We start from the raw sequence: 21,425 nt of genomic DNA on the forward strand, positions 1-21,425 counted from the left end.
TTTGTATTTGTAGAGCATTTTTATTGATGTATTTATTTATTTGACAAAATGTCTTGTAAACATAAAGTTTCGGGAAGAATAGCCTTTGATTGATGTTTGCATAAGATGTTCCGGTATATTACATGGCACCTAATAATGTCGAACCTTGTGTGAGCCATGCTAATATTTGTGACGTACATTTATTTTACACACAATCTCTTCTTTAAACGCTAATAATTACTCCTTTCCCTTTTGTGTGAGGGTACAACCAGCACCATTATTAAGGACAACTCTTTAACAATGTAATTACAGCCGGCAGGGCATCTATACAAATATAATCTCAAATGCAGTGCAGCAGAAAGGGGACCAAATTTATTAATTTTGGGGGCGTTTCCAGAGGGGGGCCCCGGTGACCCGCGTCCGGGCAAGGGAAACCTTGGTCCATATATTTTGTTCATCATAAGGGGTCTTTGAGCCGTGCTTTGTCTGGCCCCTCTGGAGGTGGGGCTCGTTGGCAAGCGCCTGGTGGCCGGGCCTACACCCATGGGGCCCGGCCGGGCACAGCCCGAAGAGGCAACGTGGGTCCCCCTTCCCATGGGCTCACCACCCATGAGAGGGGCCAAAGGGGTCGGGTGCAATGTGAGCTGGGCGGCAGCCGAAGGCGGGGACCCTGGCGGTCCGATCCTCGGCTGCAGAAGCTAGCTCTTGGGACATGGAATGTCACCTCTCTGGCAGGGAAGGAGCCCGAGCTGGTGTGTGAGGCAGAGAATTTCCGACTGGATATAGTCGGACTTGCCTCCACACACAGCCTGGGTTCTGGTACCAGTTCTCTCGAGAGGGGTTGGACTCTCTTCCACTCTGGAGTTGCTCACGGTGAGAGGCGCAGAGCAGGTGTGGGCATACTCATTGCCCCCCGGCTCAGTGCCTGTACATTGGGGTTCACACCGGTAGACGAGAGGGTTGCCTCCCTCCGCCTGCGGGTGGGGGGACGGGTCCTGACTGTTGTTTGTGCATATGCACCAAACAGCAGCTCAGCATACCCACCCTTTTTGGAGGGTGTGCTGGAGAGTACTCCTGCTGGGGACTCCCTTGTTCTGCTGGGGGACTTCAATGCTCACGTGGGCAATGACAGTGAGACCTGGAGGGGCGTGATTGGGAGGAACGGCCCCCCCGATCTGAACCCGAGTGGTGTTTTGTTATTGGACTTCTGTGCTCGTCACGGATTGTCCATAACGAACACCTTGTTCAAACATAAGGGTGTCCATATGTGCACTTGGCACCAGGACACCCTAGGTCGCAGTTCGATGATCGACTTTGTTGTTGTATCATCGGATTTGCGGCCGCATGTTCTGGACACTCGGGTGAAGAGAGGGGCGGAGCTGTCAACTGATCACCACCTGGTGGTGAGTAGGCTCCGATGGTGGGGGAAGATGCCGGTCCGTCCTGGCAGACCCAAACGTATAGTGAGGGTTTGTTGGGAGCGTCTGGCGGAATCCCCTGTCAGAAGGAGTTTCAACTCCCACCTCCGACAGAGCTTTTCCCATGTTCCGGGGGAGGCGGGGGACATTGAGCCCGAGTGGACCGTGTTCCGTGCCTCTATTGTTGAGGCGGCCAATCTGAGTTGTGGCCGTAAGGTGGTTGGTGCCTGTCGTGGCGGCAACCCCCGTACTCGCTGGTGGACACCAGCAGTGAGGGATGCCGTCAAGCTGAAGAAGGAGTCCTATCGAGCCTTTATGGCCTGTGGGACCCCAGAGGCAGCTGACGGGTATCGATTGGCCAAGCGGGCCGCGGCTTCGGTGGTCGCCGAGGCAAAAACCCGAGCGTGGGAAGAGTTCGGTGAGGCCATGGAAGCCGACTTCCGGACGGCTTCGAGGAAATTCTGGTCCACCATCCGACGTCTCAGGAGGGGGAAGCAGTGCACCACTAACACTGTGTACAGTGGGGATGGGGCGCTGCTGACTTCGACTCGGGACGTTGTGAACCGGTGGGCAGAGTACTTCGAAGACCTCCTCAACTCCACCAACACGCCTTCCTTGGAGGAAGCAGAGCCCGGGGACTCTGAGGTGGGCTCTCCTATCTCTGTGGTTGAAGTCACCGATGTGGTTAAAAAGCTCCTCGGTGGCAGGGCCCCAGGGGTGGATGAGATCCGCCCGGAGTTCCTCAAGGCTCTGGATGTTGTGGGGCTGTCCTGGTTGACACGCCTCTGCAACATCGCGTGGACAACAGGGAGAGTGCCTCTGGATTGGCAGACCGGGGTGGTAGTCCCTCTTTTTAAAAAGGGGGACCGGAGGGTGTGTTCCAACTACAGAGGGATCACACTCCTCAGCCTCCCTGGTAAGGTCTATTCAGGGGTGCTGGAGAGGAGGGTCCGTCAGGAAGTCGAGCCTCAGATTGAGGAGGAGCAGTGTGGTTTTCGTCCCGGCCGTGGAACAGTGGACCAGCTCTACACCCTTAGCAGGGTCCTTGAGGGTATGTGGGAATTCGCCCAACCAGTCTACATGTGTTTTGTGGACTTGGAGAAGGCGTTTGACCGTGTCCCTCGGGGAGTTCTGTGGGGGGTGCTTCGTGGGTATGGGGTACCGAACCCCCTGATACGGGCTGTTCGGTCACTATACCACCGATGTCAGAGTTTGGTTCGCATTGCCGGCAGTAAGTCGGAATCGTTTCCAGTGGAGGTAGGACTCCGCCAAGGCTGCCCTTTGTCGCCGATTCTGTTCATAACCTTTATGGACAGAATTTCTAGGCGCAGCCGAAGCGTTGAGGGGGTCCGTTTTGGGGGCCTCAGTATTTCATCCCTGCTTTTTGCAGATGATGTGGTGCTGTTGGCTCCTTCAAACGGGGCTCTCCAACTCTCACTGGAGCGTTTCGCAGCCGAGTGTGAAGCGGTTGGGATGAAAATCAGCACCTCCAAATCTGAAACCATGGTCCTCAGTCGGAAAAGGGTGGAGTGCCCCCTCCGGGTCGGGGAGGAGATCTTACCCCAAGTGGAGGAGTTCAAGTATCTTGGGGTCTTGTTCACGAGTGGGGGTAGGAGGGAGCGGGAGATCGACAGGCGGATCGGTGCAGCGTCTGCTGTGATGCGGACGTTGTATCGGTCTGTCGTGGTGAAGAAGGAGCTGAGCCAAAAGGCGAAGCTCTCAATTTACCGGTCGATCTACGTCCCAACCCTCACCTATGGTCACGAGCTATGGGTCGTGACCGAAAGAACGAGATCCCGGATACAAGCGGCTGAAATGAGTTTTCTTCGCAGGGTGTCCGGGCTCTCCCTTAGAGATAAGGTGAGAAGCTCAGTCATCCGGGAGGGGCTCAGAGTCGAGCCGCTTCTCCTCCACATGGAGAGGAGCCAGATGAGGTGGCTTGGGCATCTGATTCGGATGCCTCCTGAGCGCCTCCCCGGTGAGGTGTTCCGGTCATGTCCCACCGGGAGGAGACCCAGAGGAAGACCCAGGACACGCTGGAGAGACTATGTCACCCAGCTGGCCTGGGAACGCCTCGGGATCCCCCGGGGAGAGCTGGAAGAAGTAGCTAGGGAGAGGGAAGTCTGGGCTTCCCTGCTAAAGCTGTTGCCCCCGCGACCCGGCCCCGGATAAGCGGTAGATGATGGATGGATGGATGGATGGGGGCGTTTCTCTTTGGCAGGCATGTATCCAATTGTCACATTTTACTCTTTATGATATCAGCACGGTGATCAACCAGTTCATGCGTCTGTCTCACAGTGCAGAGGTGCAGCGTTCGATTCCGGCACCCTTGTGGGTATAAGTGGATTAGAAAATGGATGGATATTTATCACGCTAGTCTCATGGTAGATTCATAGTCGACCTTAGTGGGGCTCAGCTGACAACTCACGAAAGACCCTGACAACAAAATGATTGAATTTGGGCCAGTGTGATGCTTTTTGTACATGCAAACAGAGATGAAGTGATTACGGTTATGATTGAAGACTGAGTGGAAACCATATCTTACATTAACACATATGCATCAGACAACAGACAAAGCAAAACCAAATGTGCAAACCATGAAATTACATACATTTCATTCTCACCACAGTGTATGCACACACGCACACACACAGACACACACATACCCCCCCCCCCCCCCCCCAAACACACACACATAGGCAAACCCCATAGCTCAGCCTGGTCAGGTTGCTTTGATCGGACCGTCATCTGAGCTAAGGGCTGAGGAATGAGACAGGAAAGGGTGAACTGGTGAACTGGGTACTTGAAGGATAGCTATATAAAAAGAGCAGTTCCGTATTGGATGAGAGTGGATGGAGGTGAGGGGGAAATGGCGAGAGATGAGGGAGACTATAGTGTGGGGGGAACTATAAATCTTGAGAAATGTGAATCACAAAACCACTTTGATCATTGGAGTGACAGGTCAGGAGAGAGCAACGAACAAAGTGAGGGAGGTCTGACTGTGCACCGTGAAGGGCTGCGCTGCATGCGGGTGACAAATATTGATTGGGGCTGTCAGGACAACTGTTAGCTCTTGGGCTCAGTTTCGGTGGATGAGAGGACAAAATGGGGTCCACGTGGCATTTACAAAGAGACACAAATAATTACACAGCGGAGGAATTATACGGAATTTGCAGTTAACTCATTTCAAGTCTCCAATAGTCGACAATATATTTAAATATCAGTAAAAGTAGACACTGAAAAACACTTGCGAATCAACATTAATAGTGGCTGACAGTCCACCTAGATTATTGAGAACGTTTGATGATATCAATTGGAATATTTTTATACTATATATATATATTTATTATGCCACTATACAACTGCAATAACGTTTTCCATCCATCCGTCTATCCATCAACAATCATTGATAAGTATATTCCTCTGCTAAATAGTGCCAATATACCACTGTATCGTGGCATCATAAACTATCGTCTAAATTCCTCATCCGAGAGTCGATTCCCATCAATTATTGTCATCTTATCTTTTCTTGTGCTGATTTTTAGTGTCCACTACCCAAGACATGCTTGGGTGTGTTAATGTGGTTTGGACGACAGCCAAATGTGATGCTCCTTCAGTTTTCATCATTTCATGTTTGGACATCAAATGTTTTGTAGTTCTCTAAAAACTAAAGAACAAACAAAATGATTTGTAATGGAGCGAATCTATCGCCCACTGGTTGATGGGTCCAGCGACACCGATGCGTTGATGCATGCGCCGGGCTCACAGAGCAAACCACGTGTCGGTGCATGTGCCGCTTCATTACGTCACGTGATTGACACATGAACTGCACCGGCGCAGTTTAGACTGCATCGGCTGCGTTGACACAGTCCAGGCTGCTAATTGACACATAGGCTGCGTTGACACAGTCCAGGTTGCTAATTGACACGTGAACTGCACCGGTGCAGTTTAGACTGCATCGGCTGCGTTGACACAGTCCAGGCTGCTAATTGACACATCGGCTGCGTTGACACAGTCCAGGCTGCTAATTGACATGTAAACTGCACCGGTGCAGTTTAGACTGCATCGGCTGCTTGGCACAGTCCAACCTGCGGCACTTACTCCAGGGGGCGTCGACTCAGTACAGGGGGCGTTGACGCAGCAAAAGCCCGCACAGTGTATACTAAGGAAGTGCGTCTGGCGACACGATGCCGATTGCCGAAACAAGCTAGACCTTGTTTGCGTTATTAATGACACAAGTCATTATGGCATTTGACTGATGCTTTAATAGCATGAAACGCAACTCACGGTAACGATGGCAAGCCCCACCTTGCCTCTGGGGTTATACCATTTTAACTAGCCCGAGGGGGGGGACAGTCCCCAAACAGACCTCACCCTCGCTCGAATAAAAATATATGTTTGGGCAATACGGAAAACACACTGATTATCAGAAAAAATTTGTCCGTCTGACTTCTAGCGTCATGTCGGCTGTCATATAATAGGCTATTATTATATGAGAAGTGCTTTATGAACGTTTGCACTGTACGTCATACTCCAGTTGATTGAGAGGTTCCCGCCTATAAGGGGGAGTTCCAGAAAGTGACTGCGAGTGAGCACACTGCATGTTTGATGACTCTGCCACGTTGCTATTAAAAGTCACATAAAACGTAAACCTTGTCTGCTGACCATCATTACATCAGCTAGGCTAGCTTAGCTGTTGTTGTAGTTCAAAGCTTAATATGTGGCATGGGTTGGGTCGGCGCCGCAAGTACGTGCTCGCGCGCACAGCTGAGAGCAGCAGACTATCGACTGCTGAGACGCACTTCACTCGAGTGATGTTGCTACAGTACGTACGAGCAGCTTCCGGACAAATACAAATTGTCCGCCGCGTAGAGCCATTTTGATCTCCTTTTGGAGAATAAGGTATTCAATAAAATCTCCTTGTCTCACCAAGTGCCTCTCGGATTTTTGACATGTCTTATTCAATTGTGTGTGTCTTCTCCACAACAGGGGAAATACCATGCAACAGACTGAAATTTAAAACACTGGAGCATCTTATTTTTCTAAATCAAAATTTGTGAAGACAAAGCCCACAAGCATCCTCATTCACATGAATTTCACATTCTTGAAACACATTGAATGATACAATATGAATGCATGGATGTGAATGATATTGTCAAGGGTCAATGTCATCTTTATTGTCAAATATGCTTTATGTATGACATGCGGAATAGATGAAATTTCTTCCTCTCAATCCTCAGTGCATACATGCATGTAAACATGCTGTGCATTAAACACACGCAGCTAAGAAAGGATAGCAGCAATATAAAAAAGACGTCATCTGAACAGTATATACAATATAAACAGCATAAACAACAACATAAACAATGGCGCTTGTGGCTACACTGAGCTTTTAACTCATTCAGTACCAGTCATTGGGTAGAGTGAGGTAGTGTATTGTATACACATCATCATCAAATCAGTTTGTTCAGTCTGTCAAGTGGGTTGGCTGCAGGGATTTTGAAGGTCCAGCAGGTGGCAGTGGTCAGCGACACAGTATCAGTACAGTATCAACACTGTGTGTCATTGTGTCGACACGCCTCATGAGGCCTCATGGACCCATCACTAATCGCCACTTATTTGTTACGTAATGATGTTGAGATGTGAGCTTTGTTTACCTTGTATCGGAGAGAGAGATTTGGCAGTGAACAACCAATTGATCGTACTCTATATGCCCCGGAACCAATGTGCAGATGTTTCAAGCTTGAACCACCACTTTTTTTTTTCCAGCTTCGCATGTGTGCGTCATGCCACATGCATGCTTGTTTGTGCATCTGTCTGTATGCCCACACACAAGGTTGTGTGTGTCAACTTTAACAGCAACGGCTTTGCTCTTGCAGGACCGCTCGCAGGCCCACATACTATGAATAATGCATGTCTATTGATTGCACATGGGCAAATGCAGAAAAGTAACAATATGTGTATGATAATAGCTTCTCCAAAATGAAACACAGGTTCAGTGAGGAGGTGTATCGGTCAGCTTGCCTGAAGTTATTTTCAGCACAATTTTATAGAGAGCAGGAGCAGATAGTCCGTTGTGTAATTAAATATGTATTTAATGCGGTTGTGTATGAGGAGATAAACTAATGCAATTATACAACAAGGCCGCCGGGCCATTATATTCATACATTTACCTCTGTGTTTTCAATACAGTTAATCCTGCGCAGGATTGCAGGAAGCCGAAGCTTATAGCAACTGACTTTGGGCAGATGGAAGACTATGGCCGAATCTGTTCACCAGTCAATAGTAGTCAACATATACACGCAGACAACCACTCACACTCATATTTGACACCATCTTGAAGTAGGAACTGTTGCCTGCGCTGAGGTCAAGCACTGTACCACTGCGCAGCCAGGGATTCCACCGTTATAGTTATCAAAACATATTTATAAGAGATCAAGGCAAAGAAGTCAGCTAGTTTAAAAATGAATAAAATAAGTAAATAAATCTGCTTGCTTATTTAGTTTTCATTCCGTAAATTTGACAACTTTCCGTACTCAAAACACAACATTCCGACAAATATTCTGGGTAAAAGAGCGGCACTTTCTTTTGAGGTTTCATTTGATACAACAAAACAAAACAAAACAAAACAACTAAATTCCTGTAAAGTTGCCACCCCCAAATACAGTAAATAAACAGGCACCCTGTGGTTGCTATTAGACTTATCCAAAGGCACTCCATCTTTCACTCTCCCAGTAAGTAGTCCCCTTTGGGGAATAACACTGGTTCATAGGTCAGCAAACATTCTGAGGTCATCACTATGTTTGCACCGTATCCTCCAGGGTCTGACTGGAAAGGTAATGGTCCCTTGTCCAAAATGGCTGTGAGGTAAAGGCCACCTCGACAGAAACATGAAACTATCATTCAGTTCTGCTCACAATGGAGAGAAAGGAATAAGCCGTTGGTTGTGAAGGTGTGTCAAGGACAACACACACACACACACACACACACACACACACACACACACACACACACACGAATATAATTATCCGAAAATGTGTGGATGTATGTGATTTTAATCCAGAGGATTGATTAAAGACTCAATTGTACAGCACACAAATTGGTCTGTGCTCTTGCAACTTGAAAGCTCTCTTGTGTGTAACTGACATTGCTCAGCAGTTTGGGTAGAAGAGATAAGTAGAAAATTACATTTGGAATGAGAGGCGGCCAAAAAAAAGTAAAGCACCCACACAAAATCCACAATCATTGGGAATTTCTCCATTGCGATACTAATAAAGGTTTTCTTATCTTATCTTATTTTTTGTTTCAATGAATGCAGAACATGCAAAACTATGCAAAACATACAAATATACAATGCAAAACATACAAAGACAAGTGTCTTTGTATGTTTTGTTTCAGCACTCAAAAGCAAATGAGTTAACCTTGAATGTTAGTGTGGACAAAAGAGCGGTGGGCGTCTGAGATGCAACAGAGCAGCCAAAACAGAAGAAAACAAATCAACTTGAGTGAAACTGCATTTCCAGAAGTATTAAAGACGGAATAAATCATTCAGAGGTGTAACTGTTCTCTTCACCAACATCTTTACGTGATTTGTTTTGTGGCTGATGCATTCAAAACATTGAAGCAACACAAGCCTCATGCATTGTGCCGACAGCACTTTTGTAGGCTTTGCGAAACAACAACAGTGGGTCGTGTCCAAACTAAAGGGCCCGTGTAAAATACCAAACGCAAAGTAAGGCAACATCAAGTAAGTGACAAATAAAGCACCCTTAACACGCAAGTGGACAATGGTATACATTATCTATTCTAAATTGAGAGGGAAAAAATGTAATCACAGCTAAATAATGCATAAATAATAATAAATAATGCATGTTGGGGCGTTCCCGGACGACGTGCACACTCGATCTCGCAGTGCACCGCCTCACGCAATTTTCCCCACAGACGATGGTGTGTTACTGTGCGTTAACAGCAGATAGGGAGCATCCCAGACATGTTATTATTCTTGCGCTCAATGGCGAGTTATTTTGGCTATTTTTGGAACGCAGAAATATGTTGGTTAACTAAAACCCATTTTCTCACCGTGTAGCTGCTGCGCTCCTTTCATGACGTTGTCCTAGTGCAACGCAGGGGTACATGAAACATTACAGAGCAATATTGATGTAAGAAAATATTGGAAACAGCCCTCAAGGATATCATGTCAGAAGTTAGTTGTTTACGCATGTGGGAAATGTTACATTCTCCGAGATTCATATTGAACCCTTAAATCATGAGAATGAGAGCAGAAAACAAAGTGTTTCAGACGGGATGGCATGAGTGGATGTGCAGACTTGTTACAGAGCAGTGATCTGTTTCTTTCATCGAAGTACTGAATCTGAATCACAATTAGCATGCTGACATTTCTTGCGTAAATACCTCCATGATGAAGTTTTATTATTATTATGACATTTTCATCACTTGGAATGAATGAAAAAAGAAATGGCAACGGTAGGATACTTCATTATACATTATCACAATATTGAGCACATTGACATTCGCCATAGATATGATCCAACACGAGGCCTTTTCATCGGCCGTACTCTCATGTAGAATTATTGCACAGTTCATCTTTGGCAAGACTGTCACTGTAAGCTGAAATAATGCTTCTAAAAAGCACAGCTGCAACCCTTGAGGACAATATGTGAAATGGGCACACTGACCAAAAAGAACCGTGGGCCACTGAGCAGTAAATTACTGACAGTATAGCAGCTTCAATTACGTTTTTTTTTTTTGCATTCAAACTTGAAAGCTTTTAAAAATCTGGATGGACACATATCTAATATGATGTCAGCATGGACGGTAAGAAAGATGGAAATAGAAAAGTAGTTGAGCTACAGCATATAGCGTGCCGTATGTGTATTGAAGAGACGTCATCTTTGCCTCTTATTTGCAGTGAAAAGGACAGGCTCTCAAGGGGAAAAGCAGCAGGAACCAAGGCCATGCTCGCCTTTTCTTCCTCACATCCACACCATATCGATCCAGAGGTGGGCACATTAATCTGTCAGTCAGCCTTTTTGTCATTATTTCATGCCAGACCAGCGTGTCTTTCGTCGATGACCGGCAATTGGCATCAAGAATGTACTTACTACATCACGTGTACAAAAATGAAGAAAAAAAACAGATAAACACACACAGGGTGGTGATTGGTGAAATAAAGACACCATGGGACAATATCATTGCAGTTTGTGGTATACAACACTGACTGGGTGACCATCGATGCAGAGTGAGAAGTACTGGCAGAAATGGAGGAGGAAGTGGAGCAGAAGATGGTTTCTGATTAAATGAAGTTCAGACAGATGGTTGCTGTTCATCCAGGTTTTTATGTTGATGAGGACAGAGAGAATGATAATGGTGATGGTTTTGGTGGAAAACTGACAGCCACATTGTTACCATGGCAGTGGAAGTGTAAACCATCGTGAAGGATGATGTGACCAAGTGGGCGGTAGAACGTATAGGTGATGAGAAGAGAACCGAGAAGTCTTGAGGGACCCCTGGGATGCAGGAGTGCTGGAGGATGTGTTGTTACGGATGGAGATGTAGTGGATTCTGTCGGACAATGTAAGGTGAACCAGGTGATGCCATATGCAGTCACTGAAGGGGATGGAGTGATGGATGGAATCAAAAGCTGCACTAAGTTCAAGGAGAAGAACGGTGAGAGAGCCGGAATCAGAGGATCGTAGGGGGATTAATGGTGACTTTGGGGAGGGCTGCTTCAGCGCAAGACGGTGACGTCAGAACACAATTGGGAATGTTTCACAGATGTTTGAGAGGAAGTATTTCTTGAGTTTTGTTGCAACAACTCTTCCCAAGACTTTTGTGAGGAATCAGTTTGGGGGTTTTCCTGTCTGACTTTTTGGGGATTATCTGAGTCACGGTAAGGGCGGAGTTGGTGATGTCAGTGATGAATGGTGCAAGAGAAGTGAGGCATGCTTCGACAAGGGGTGGAACGGGTGGGGTCCAGCGGACAGGTGGATGACTTCATGCTGGAGAGAATATTCAGAGAGGCCAGCTTTGGTTTCAGGGGGTGGAGGTCGGTGGTCGGGGAGTATTCCTCTTTGAGTCAAGTAGCAGAAGAGGTATTTACAATTTTTGAATGGAAAATCATATTGCATCATATTTCTGGGATGAATGAGGGTGATCTGGAGTTTTATTTGCATTACTTTATTCATAGTGGAAAAACTCAACTCAACTCAGGGTAGGCTGGTCCAGAGTGCATGATGCCGGAGTAGAATTCCGATGGATGTCACGTGTGGTGGTGCTCCATAAGGTGTGTTCAATGAGCCTTTTTTTCCTGGTGACATTTTTGTTGTTGCCACTGTTTGTTTTTTTTAGCTGAAGTTCTGGGCTGGACCATGGACCGAGTTAGTAGATTTTACAGGTGCATACACCAGAGAACAATTTATTATGTGCTGTCAAGTGCAGTGAGGAATGTATTGATGGATCTGTTGGGGAAACCAAGCAACCACTCACCCAGCTCAAGTCACAACAACTCACAAACGGGTTAATGCTTCAGGTCAAGACTCAGCCATTTTTCTGCACCTCAGATAAAACCAGCAGTAAAAAAAAATTCTGCACAGAAAAAACAGGTGATTTGAAAGAGGAGCGAGAGAGGCCATCAACGTTAAGGTTGGAAAAAAAAACTCACTTAACCAAGGATGAGGCTTACACACATGACATATCTCTTTGATACAATGCCTTTTCATCCTTCCTAAGGAGTCAATAATTTAGCCTCTTTTAAAAAAATCGGCCATTTAAGTAACACTGAGCACCACACACATCAAGATGTTCCACCACAGAACTCGAACCAATTGCGAAACGAAACTACACTTCCATATAGTGTAGTGATATGCGTCAATGTTACCCGAGTATTTCAAGAATAGAACTGGGTTCAGGAGTGTTGTAAAGCTGCAATGTCAAGAAAAGATTTGCTTTGGAAAACACACCCGAGCCAGCCCCAAGGACTGACTGTCACGCGATGGATGCATCCATAGATTTCATGCTGAAGGCACCGCAGGAGCTGGCTGTGTAATAAACTACTGTTTTGGTATACCAGGGACTAAATGTATGCAGATTCTGGGTGTAAAAAAACAAACCAAAAAAACCCCACAAAAACCTTGCCACAGGAGTTTTTTTTTCTCAACATACCCCTATTATTATAAATTGCCTGATTTGCATACTTTGCTCATGTGAATGGAAATTAAACGTGTCCACCGAGGGAGAAAGGGTGTCAAACTGTAATTTGACTTCTATCGCCGCTATACCTCATGCCTTTGGTGGAGCGGTTGTGAAGGTTCTGCAGTAGTTGAGGGAGGCCCAGCATGGCCTCAAACATCACAGCTAGGGAGCCCAGCATCTCTACGAACACGGCAGAGTCCAGCAGCAGCATGGTGACCATTGCACACAGGGCGCTGAGGCCGAAACAGAAGAGAAGGTAGTCTTCAAACACGTTCCACTTCCAGAAATATTTCGGATCCAAGTCTAGCAAGGGTAGAGTGGAAAAAAAGCTGAACATTAGCTATGCATGGGTGCACACGGTGACAGTGTGTGACTATGAAAATGAAAGTGAAGTGGAAACAGGAAATTAGTGAAAGCAATACAGTATAAAGGATGCATAGAAATTCTGCCAAGAAAGCACAGCTAAATCAATACCGTGCACATGCATGAGAGAATGGAACAAGATAAATGAGCAGATCCAAAGCTTTTACATTTCAATTACTTTCGGATAACTTGGCCTTTGGGAAGATTAGGTTGGAGATTTAGAAAGTTCATTACCTGAGTTTGAAAGGCTGTCTTACCCATTTTTCCACTTCCGCAATCCATTTATTACATTCTACTTTGGAAATACACAGACAAATAGAAAGATCGCTGCAGTTGAAAAGCGGTTGATTTTTCTCTCAAGAGCATCTTCTCTGAATTGAATGTCACAGTAAAGGTCAAATCTGAAGCAGAGTGAGTTTTGCATAGTATCTTCGTTCTTTGAAATTTAAAACCCTTTTAAAAGAAAAGTAATGCAGCGAGGAAAGTGAAAAAAATGACATTTTCTTGCTCCCAAGGACAAACAAAACAAAAACAAATTTTAGTATCATGTGCTGTAAATTACCACAGACTGTGAATATGTAATGTGATTCTGAATAAGGGTGCAGATATGTTCCTCTTTAAATAAATAATAAGTAAATTGTAAATAGTACTGCGATTTATCCATTTGTGTTCATATTGTATTTAATTGAAAGATGTTTGTTGTTGTTTTTTTTCTCTTCTTCTTTCTACATACATTCTTGCTGCTGGAGGCTGTAAATTTCCCCATTGTGGGACAAATAAAGGATATCTTATCTTATCTCTTTATTGACAGTATGATTAGAATCACATTTTGCATATTGGTAGCACACAAACAAACTTGTTTTTTGTATAAATACACTCTTTACAGGCCTTCTTTCTGTTAATGAACGTTTACTATTTTTATGTCAAGTTGCTCTGCATTAAACGCAAGATAAAATTTTACTTTTAAGGCAAAACTCATAGATGCCACAAAATGCAGCATAACTGTCAGCCAATTAATTGTTGACATGACCATGTGTCGTTATTTCTATTGTTGATACGGAAGAAAATATAATCCATTTCAGTGTATCTAATAACTTGGTTTTGGAAATTATATGCATTTAAAAAAATCCAGATCTTATATAAAATGACATGAGATTGTGCAGGAGACCAAATGAAATGTCTGGATTTGCCTTTTTTTTGTTTTTTTAAATTTGTGATAAACAATTCTAGAAGTGTATACTTCCACCAGGTGTTTGCTTTGCTGTCCTGCAGACTGACAGATAGAAATGTATTTCTGACAGTAAGGAGAAAAAAAAAACGAATGTCACCTGCCAGCGAGTGACAGGGGACAAAGAAAACAGTGATTTTCAAGCTCTTGTCTTCTTTGTGCTCATCCAGTCACAGTTCCCTCATATTCGAAATGGTCCTATATTCGTGATTCCTTTTGTACGAATAATATTAATACGAAATATGTATTCGGGCACTTTCTCACAGTGCTCTGGAATGTTTCTCATCTCATTCAGTGAGCTGCATCTGCCTTTTGCATTTTGGATATTCATAGAGCAGACGTCTTGTAGCGAGTTCACAGTGGCAAATTTGTGGCAAACACTGAACAAAAGATTGAACGTTGCTCACAGCTGATGAAACCAGGATGGAGATATGCAAACAGAAGACCTTTCAAGCAAACAGCACACACACCAACTCTTGGGAACTGTCATGTGGAGCGCTGACATGACGCAAGAGGGGGGAGCTGTTGGGTTGAAATGAGGACTTATAATGTAATGGCTGCGACAGATCCAATGGAGGAATGAAAGGTAGAAAGTTAAATGAATTGAATTCCTTGACAATTGGCTTGATAAAGGGCTTCAGAATTGGCATGATGAATATTTGCAGTTCTAAAAATTCAAACACCAAAATTTACCATCCTGAGATTAGATTAGGGAGAGCACTACTTGATTTAGACTAGATTTTCAAAATGAACGATATCAGTTTAACCTTTAGAGCAGGGATGTCCAGCTCCGGGCCTGGTGGGCCGCTGTCCTGCCTATTTTCCAGCTCTCACGGCTGCAACACACCTGATTCAGATGATCAGCTCATCCGCCAGCTCTGAAGCAGCATTTACAGGACTGGAAATAAAAATGTTTTTTTCCAAACAAGCAAATGTAATATATCATGTCATAGTACACATCAATAATTATGTACATCATAAAACCAATGTAGTGTTGTTGCTTTCTATAGCATTTAATCGCAAGTTCCAAAGGATGACATTAAATTGTAAAACTGGGCTGTGCAGACAACACAGAGGGAGACAATTCTCTCCCTCATAGCCACTACTTTATTTTTACAGATCGAACAACACACCTACTTCCTCTCCTGTTATCGCTCTCCGTCGCAGTTCATCTCCCATTTGTTCTACTTGCTGTGTTTACCAGCATAATCTAATTGCTCAGAAAAGTTATGCATCATTCATGAGGGCATCCTTTTGATTTTCCCACTTAAATCAAACACTATCCCAAGCTTCCGCTCCTGGACAAGCCAAAACAAGACCACTCTATTTTTATTTCTTCTGACTCACTGACTCAAAGGTTTCCATCACACAATAAGATTAAATCCATCAAAATATGCAATGTTGTGCATTTCCATTGTGAAAATGTTTCCAAGTGTCACAAAATAAAAACTGAAGTGCTAAGAGTGAAGCTCGACACGGGGCTGTTGATCCAAGTCAAGTCAAGTCAACAGTTTTTATGAGTGTTGTGTCCAAGGACCGGCAACCCGAGGCCAAGGCCAAGGCCAAGGACTTGACTCCGAGGCCAAGGCCAAGGACTTGGAAAATTTTCCGGGGCAAGGCCAAGGCCAAGGACTTGAGAAATTTTCAGAGGCCAAGGCCAAGGACCAAGGACTTGCCTCCGAGGCCAAGGCCAAGGCCAAGGACCAATGACTGATTTTGAAACTGAGGCCTAGCCGAGGACATGTATAAAACAATGCTATCATACCAGGTCTTCATGATTTGCAACACCCCTCCATCATAACCCTTTGCACTCCATAACGCTTGAATGAAGTGTTTTTATTCAAAGAGTAGAACAGTCAGGGTACGTGTTATTTATGCTGAGAAAAAAAATCATATGGTATACATTTATGAATTAATGTTTTAGTGCAGTAGTTTCTTAATATGAAGTAAATCAACACTCAACAGGCATGACATGGCACGGAACACAAGTTGAGAGATGACTTTGCATAGAAGTCAATCACTAACTGCAAAAAAGCGGTAATCTCTCAGTGATAATTTTACAGTTTACCGGCAGCGAGTCTCAGGGACTCGCTGATCAGAAAAGTATGAGCGCCATTATGGATTGAGAGAGTACCAAATTTCGAATTCTGAAAGGGTCTACTTATTCAATTGCATATGATAATAACACAAACAACAACATATACATACAATGATAAACAAATGCTGCAAAAATGTAAATAATTCAGGAGCAGGCCTGAGGATTTCGGAAATTCATGGTAGCCGTTTTTCGGTTCCGTCGGATTACACAATAGGAAACCACGATAACAAATGTTGGGTTCCGTAAACGTTCATCATGGGAATCCATTTTTCTATTTTGACTGATATTGATAATCAAGAATTCTGAAACTCAAAAGTATAATGTTTCAAAGGTCAATGTTTGAAAACTATGCATTAACAATAGACATTACACCAGCAGCTGTGTACTCCAGGTTTATTCCCAAAAATAAATGGATCAAAAACTGGTATACTCATGTGGCATCATGAGAGTATTTTTTCCAATCTCACACTGCAAAGATTAATTGACTGGTAATCATGAATACAGGTAAGTATTCATGTGGCTTGACAGCCTCTTCCCAAGACGATGCATGTGTAATCTATGATCAATTTGACGCCAGAATTTAACACGTCATCATGAGTTCTACCAACAGTTAACATTAGCATTACTACACCTTGTGACGAACGTTTTATTCATAAAGTTACCATGCTACAACTAGTAAATTATAGAATAACCAATACTGTTTCAGAATATTTTTCACAGCGATTAGCCTACAAATCTAATGACCAATTTGCCTTATAATCGTGCCTCGAGTCGTATTTCGCTCTCGCGTTCTGTGCATACGTCACAGGTGAGTTTAGTGATACGCCCTTTGGACGATTCATCCGAAAAATCAGACAAGCATTCCCGTTTCTTAAATATCATAATTAGTAGACCTTGGTGAGTTTTTTTCGCCGCCATCTCAAACTTTCATCCGCGCGATTCCTCAGTTTGCGGACTAAAACCACAACCCGCATGCGCACATAATGTCATCTGTTGTGTCCCCCCCGCCACCCAACACTGAAAACAAAACAAAACGAAAGTAAATTAGAAGAAACACACTCACACACCACATAACATCACAAACACACATACAGGCGCAGTGAAATTGCGTGGATCACACAGTCAATTCAAGTCCGGTGACTTTTATAATTAAACTATTTTTCGGTACCGTGAAAATGACGCCACGGAAACGACACGCTACCGGTAACGATGGTTACTGTGAAATCCTCAGGCTTGCCGTAGTTTTTTTGTTTGTTTGTTTGTTTTGCCTGAAAAAAATCCTTGCGTCCCCAAAACACACATTGTTTGGAACTGTGCGTCCCGTGGGAAAATTATGCGTCTAGGGCGCGGGACGCAGAAATGGCTGAATCTCTAACCGTTCTCTGAGTACTACTATTATTACCACTACCACTAATACTACATTAATTAATACCTTCAACTTCACAGTAATAATAATAAATAATTAAATCAACCATGATTTTAAACTATGTATCATCAATATTCATTATTCCAAACATGAGAAAGCATTCAACAAACATAACTGGAATCGAGCAAAAGGACTCCAAATCCCAACGGCCAAACCCGGAAGTGAAGTGCCGACATTATTGACTCCAGCTGTAACGCAAATTACTTGGTTCAAACAAACATTCTAGTGCGACTGTGCAAAAATAACTAAATAAAAGACACCACTGTTACAGAAAGGCTTTACACGCTATTTAAACTGCCGATCGCGAATGCAACAAACCGTGATTGAAACTAACTATGATACCGCTCTTTACACGTCGCGCTAACAGTTACCTGTTAGTGGCAGACCCGCCCCTCTTAAAGCGACAGAGTTAATCCATTAATACGGGGTTCCTTCGATGGAATTTATTAGATTCCTTCGTGATTTTTGCAGTCCTTATGCAAAGGGATTCAAGGCTCTAATCTCTCATTGTGTCCAAGGACCGGCAATCCGAGGCCAAGGCCAAGGCCAAGGACTTGACTCCCGAGGCCAAGGCCATGGACCGCCCCTTGATCCTCGAGCCGGTCCTCGAGGCCAAGGACCGGCTCGAGGAACACATCTTTGGTATTTATAAAGCACTTTCAAACAGCCATCACTGCATACAAAGTGCTGTGCATGGAGCAATTTAACATGCACAATAAACATTTAGACAAATCAGTAATAAAGACGGTCGAAAGCAGCAAACAGTAAAACCAAGAACAAATCTAAGTCATGCTGAGTCGAATGCCAAAGAATACAAGTGAGTTTTGAGGAGGGCTTTGAAGATGGGCAGCAAGGAGGCTTGGCGAATGTTCAGTGGGAGGTCACACAGAGAATCATAACCATGTGACAGAATACATCCACCCATCTATTATGTATCCCGCTTGATCTTCGTCGGGTCCGCAAGCGCGCATGCTAGAGAACATCATAGACTGATCGGGGCAGTTTCTGTGTGGAGTTTGCATGTTTTCTAAATGCCTACATGGTGGCATGGGGATAGGGACTGGACCTACAGCAATGACTCCCGGCCCTCAAATGGCCAAAATCTGCATATCATGGATGGCCATCTCAATGCATTGGGGAAAAGAGGGAAAACAACATCAAAAGCCCACAACATTTCTGATATGCGTTTTCCAGAGTGGTGGGGGCAGCCCCACAAATTTTTTTTTCATGACATTAAAGACGCTTTTTAAAAAAAAATACAGAAAAAAATACACAAAAAGGGACCAACTACCACTTTGGGTCAATTTGACCCAACTTTTTTTTTTGGGGGGGGGGGCTGCACAAAAAAGGGTTGTTGTGTACAATACAAACCCCCAAAATTCATTTTTTTTCTGCACAACTGCCCCCCCCCCCCGGGAAAAAATGGGTCAAATTGACTGGCTTGCTGACAGAAGACATGACATTTATGAATTAGGTTGCTGAGGATGTTTCACTTTTGAACCAAAAGCCTTCTTTGGTTCTTTCAGCTAAAAGGCGTAAAATTTTCATCAGCTTTTATAGATTGAGAACTGGGATCTTTGTTTTTTGTGCTGCCAACTGAGACACATTGCAGTCTTCAAATAATCCTGTGTTTGATGTGTACTTAAATCAAGGCCAAGCTTCAATTATCTCCATCACGGTCAGGAACTTTTTCACTGTTCAAAGCACAATCGAGATAAAACAAGTCAACCACCATAACAACATCCAAAATGGTACTGCAGGCTAGGGTACAACATCCTCATTGGAGGTTTCAGGAAGATGTGAAGACTGACGAAAATTTGATACGTAATGGCCTTCTGGAGGCTCTGCAGCGCTGACAGAACTGTGCAACTTTTTCACACAAGGAGGCAGATGAGGAATGGAAGGACAATGATTCTGGGACAAAGAGTGTGGTCGTGAGTCATTCAAGTAGATGTATGAATCACGCCACACTGTACTGCAGGCATTTCCCATTTGGTCGAGCTACGGCGTGCAGCACAGAGAAGACAGGAAAGACGGAGATAGAGAGCGACAGCTTATGCTGACTCAGCACTGTGAGAATAAAGTCTGTCTGCTGGTTTTAAGATGTGTGAAAGTTGCTATTCTCTTGTTGGCCGTCTCTCAGTGTATGCTGGTCTCCCCGACATCACCAACTTGTCATGTTGGTTTGTGTGCTCTGATAAGGACGGACGGTACCATTTCACACTCAGCTGTTACAAATACTAGGTTCTTATCTTTAATTTTGAGGCTGTTTCCGTGCCATGAAAAGTATATAAGCGACTGTATGGGAAGAAAAACAACAAGGTTAAAATTCCAGCAAGAAGCCAGCAACATTAGTGTAGCAAAAAACAAAAAAAGGGTGCTACACTTGCCCCACTTTCTTGCAACTTCAATATGTTTCATTGTTTGGGCAAAAATGTATAATGTAAGTAAACTTTTATTTTCCTTGGATTTTCATTGATAATTTTTGATACATGATACCTGCCCCCTGCCTTAACATGTGGAATGACAAAAAAACCTGTGAGTACCACTAGTTACAATAGTACAAACAACGCTGCGGTCTTTAATGCGCCCCCTTTTTTCGGAAGGCATATTTTAATGTAGTGGCATTAAAATCAATGCTTTCTTTTTCTTTCTTCACTTCAGGTGATTTTCTTTACTTTTACTACGAGTTAGTGCTTTTAGTGAAATGCGGTATATAACATACTGTAAATACGGTATATTGCAGCTAGATAAAGTGCCTGACACCAGAGGCACTGAGCACTGTTGTGAGTACTGTATAAACTGAAGAATTGACAACTTCAACTTCAAAAAATATATATGTAGATCCTTTATGCTGCAGGAAGAAATGTGAAATTCACAAACGGCAACGGCATGGTCCATTATTCAAAATATGAAGAAAAAGAATTGTGGACTGGTTTTGCCACATGCATGTTTTTGACCGACTTATAGACGAGAAGCCAAAGTTGCTGAACAGCAGTGACCTGCTGAGGTTGAGGCAGTTGCTGATGAGGAAGATGGAATTGAAGAGGTGATGCATCACTAGAGCGATTCGCGCCTTCTAACATCTGCTGGGTGAGCACGACAAAGACAGAGGAGGAGGACATCCAATTAACTGCACTTGGGCTCCTTTATTCTCTTGTTCTGTTCTAACTTGTTATATCTGCCTCCAAGACTATCTCACAGACACGATCGCATCACTAAACTTGTCAGTCAAGAAAAAAAAAAGGATGAAAAATGATGACAATTATGCTACTTGTATCATCATCTATACTTGGGAGACTTTTAGAAAAAAATGCTCCAAAAATAAATACCTTTTGAACAGGTTCACAGCAGTACAAGCCTTTTGGAATACATGTTTGTTTATAAATACGCAAGTCAAGGTGAGAATTTGGTTACATAAATAGGTACCCAAATACCCAACCAACTCTTGGGTGAAAAACTATGGACCTGAATGCCAGAGTGAAATGTTTGTTGCTATGAGTACCGAAAATGAACTCCCTCATTTTCATGACATTAAGGCCTTTTTCCTTGATCACAAATAGTATTGCTATGGGTTTTAATGATTACCTGAATGCATTTAGAATTGAGAAGGATTTGTTCACTGTTATCGGCGTGTCTGACCTGATTTTCTGATTGGCATGATGGGCAGTTTTCAGATGAAAATCATGAAAGAACATACAT

The 21,425-nt window shown here is 43.9% G+C and overlaps 2 protein-coding genes across 6 annotated transcripts in view; one reads left to right on the forward strand and one right to left on the reverse strand.

Moving 5' to 3' along the window:
• The window catches only part of ada2a (adenosine deaminase 2a), a 273,392-nt gene that overhangs the window by 180,696 nt on the left and 71,271 nt on the right, over positions 1-21,425 (forward strand). The gene's annotated exons all lie outside the window — the stretch shown is intronic.
• si:dkey-246g23.2 (solute carrier family 66 member 2) overlaps positions 1-21,425 on the reverse strand; it is a 53,125-nt gene that overhangs the window by 5,705 nt on the left and 25,995 nt on the right. For all 5 annotated transcript variants that reach the window (XM_052061806.1, XM_052061803.1, XM_052061804.1 and 2 more), the window contains one exon: positions 12,695-12,911. In XM_052061806.1, the coding sequence (XP_051917766.1) occupies positions 12,695-12,911 (217 nt within the window). The remainder of the gene's footprint in view (positions 1-12,694; positions 12,912-21,425) is intronic.

This window comes from Hippocampus zosterae, chromosome 3 (genome assembly GCF_025434085.1).
Source record: "Hippocampus zosterae strain Florida chromosome 3, ASM2543408v3, whole genome shotgun sequence".
Taxonomy (NCBI): domain Eukaryota; kingdom Metazoa; phylum Chordata; class Actinopteri; order Syngnathiformes; family Syngnathidae; genus Hippocampus; species Hippocampus zosterae.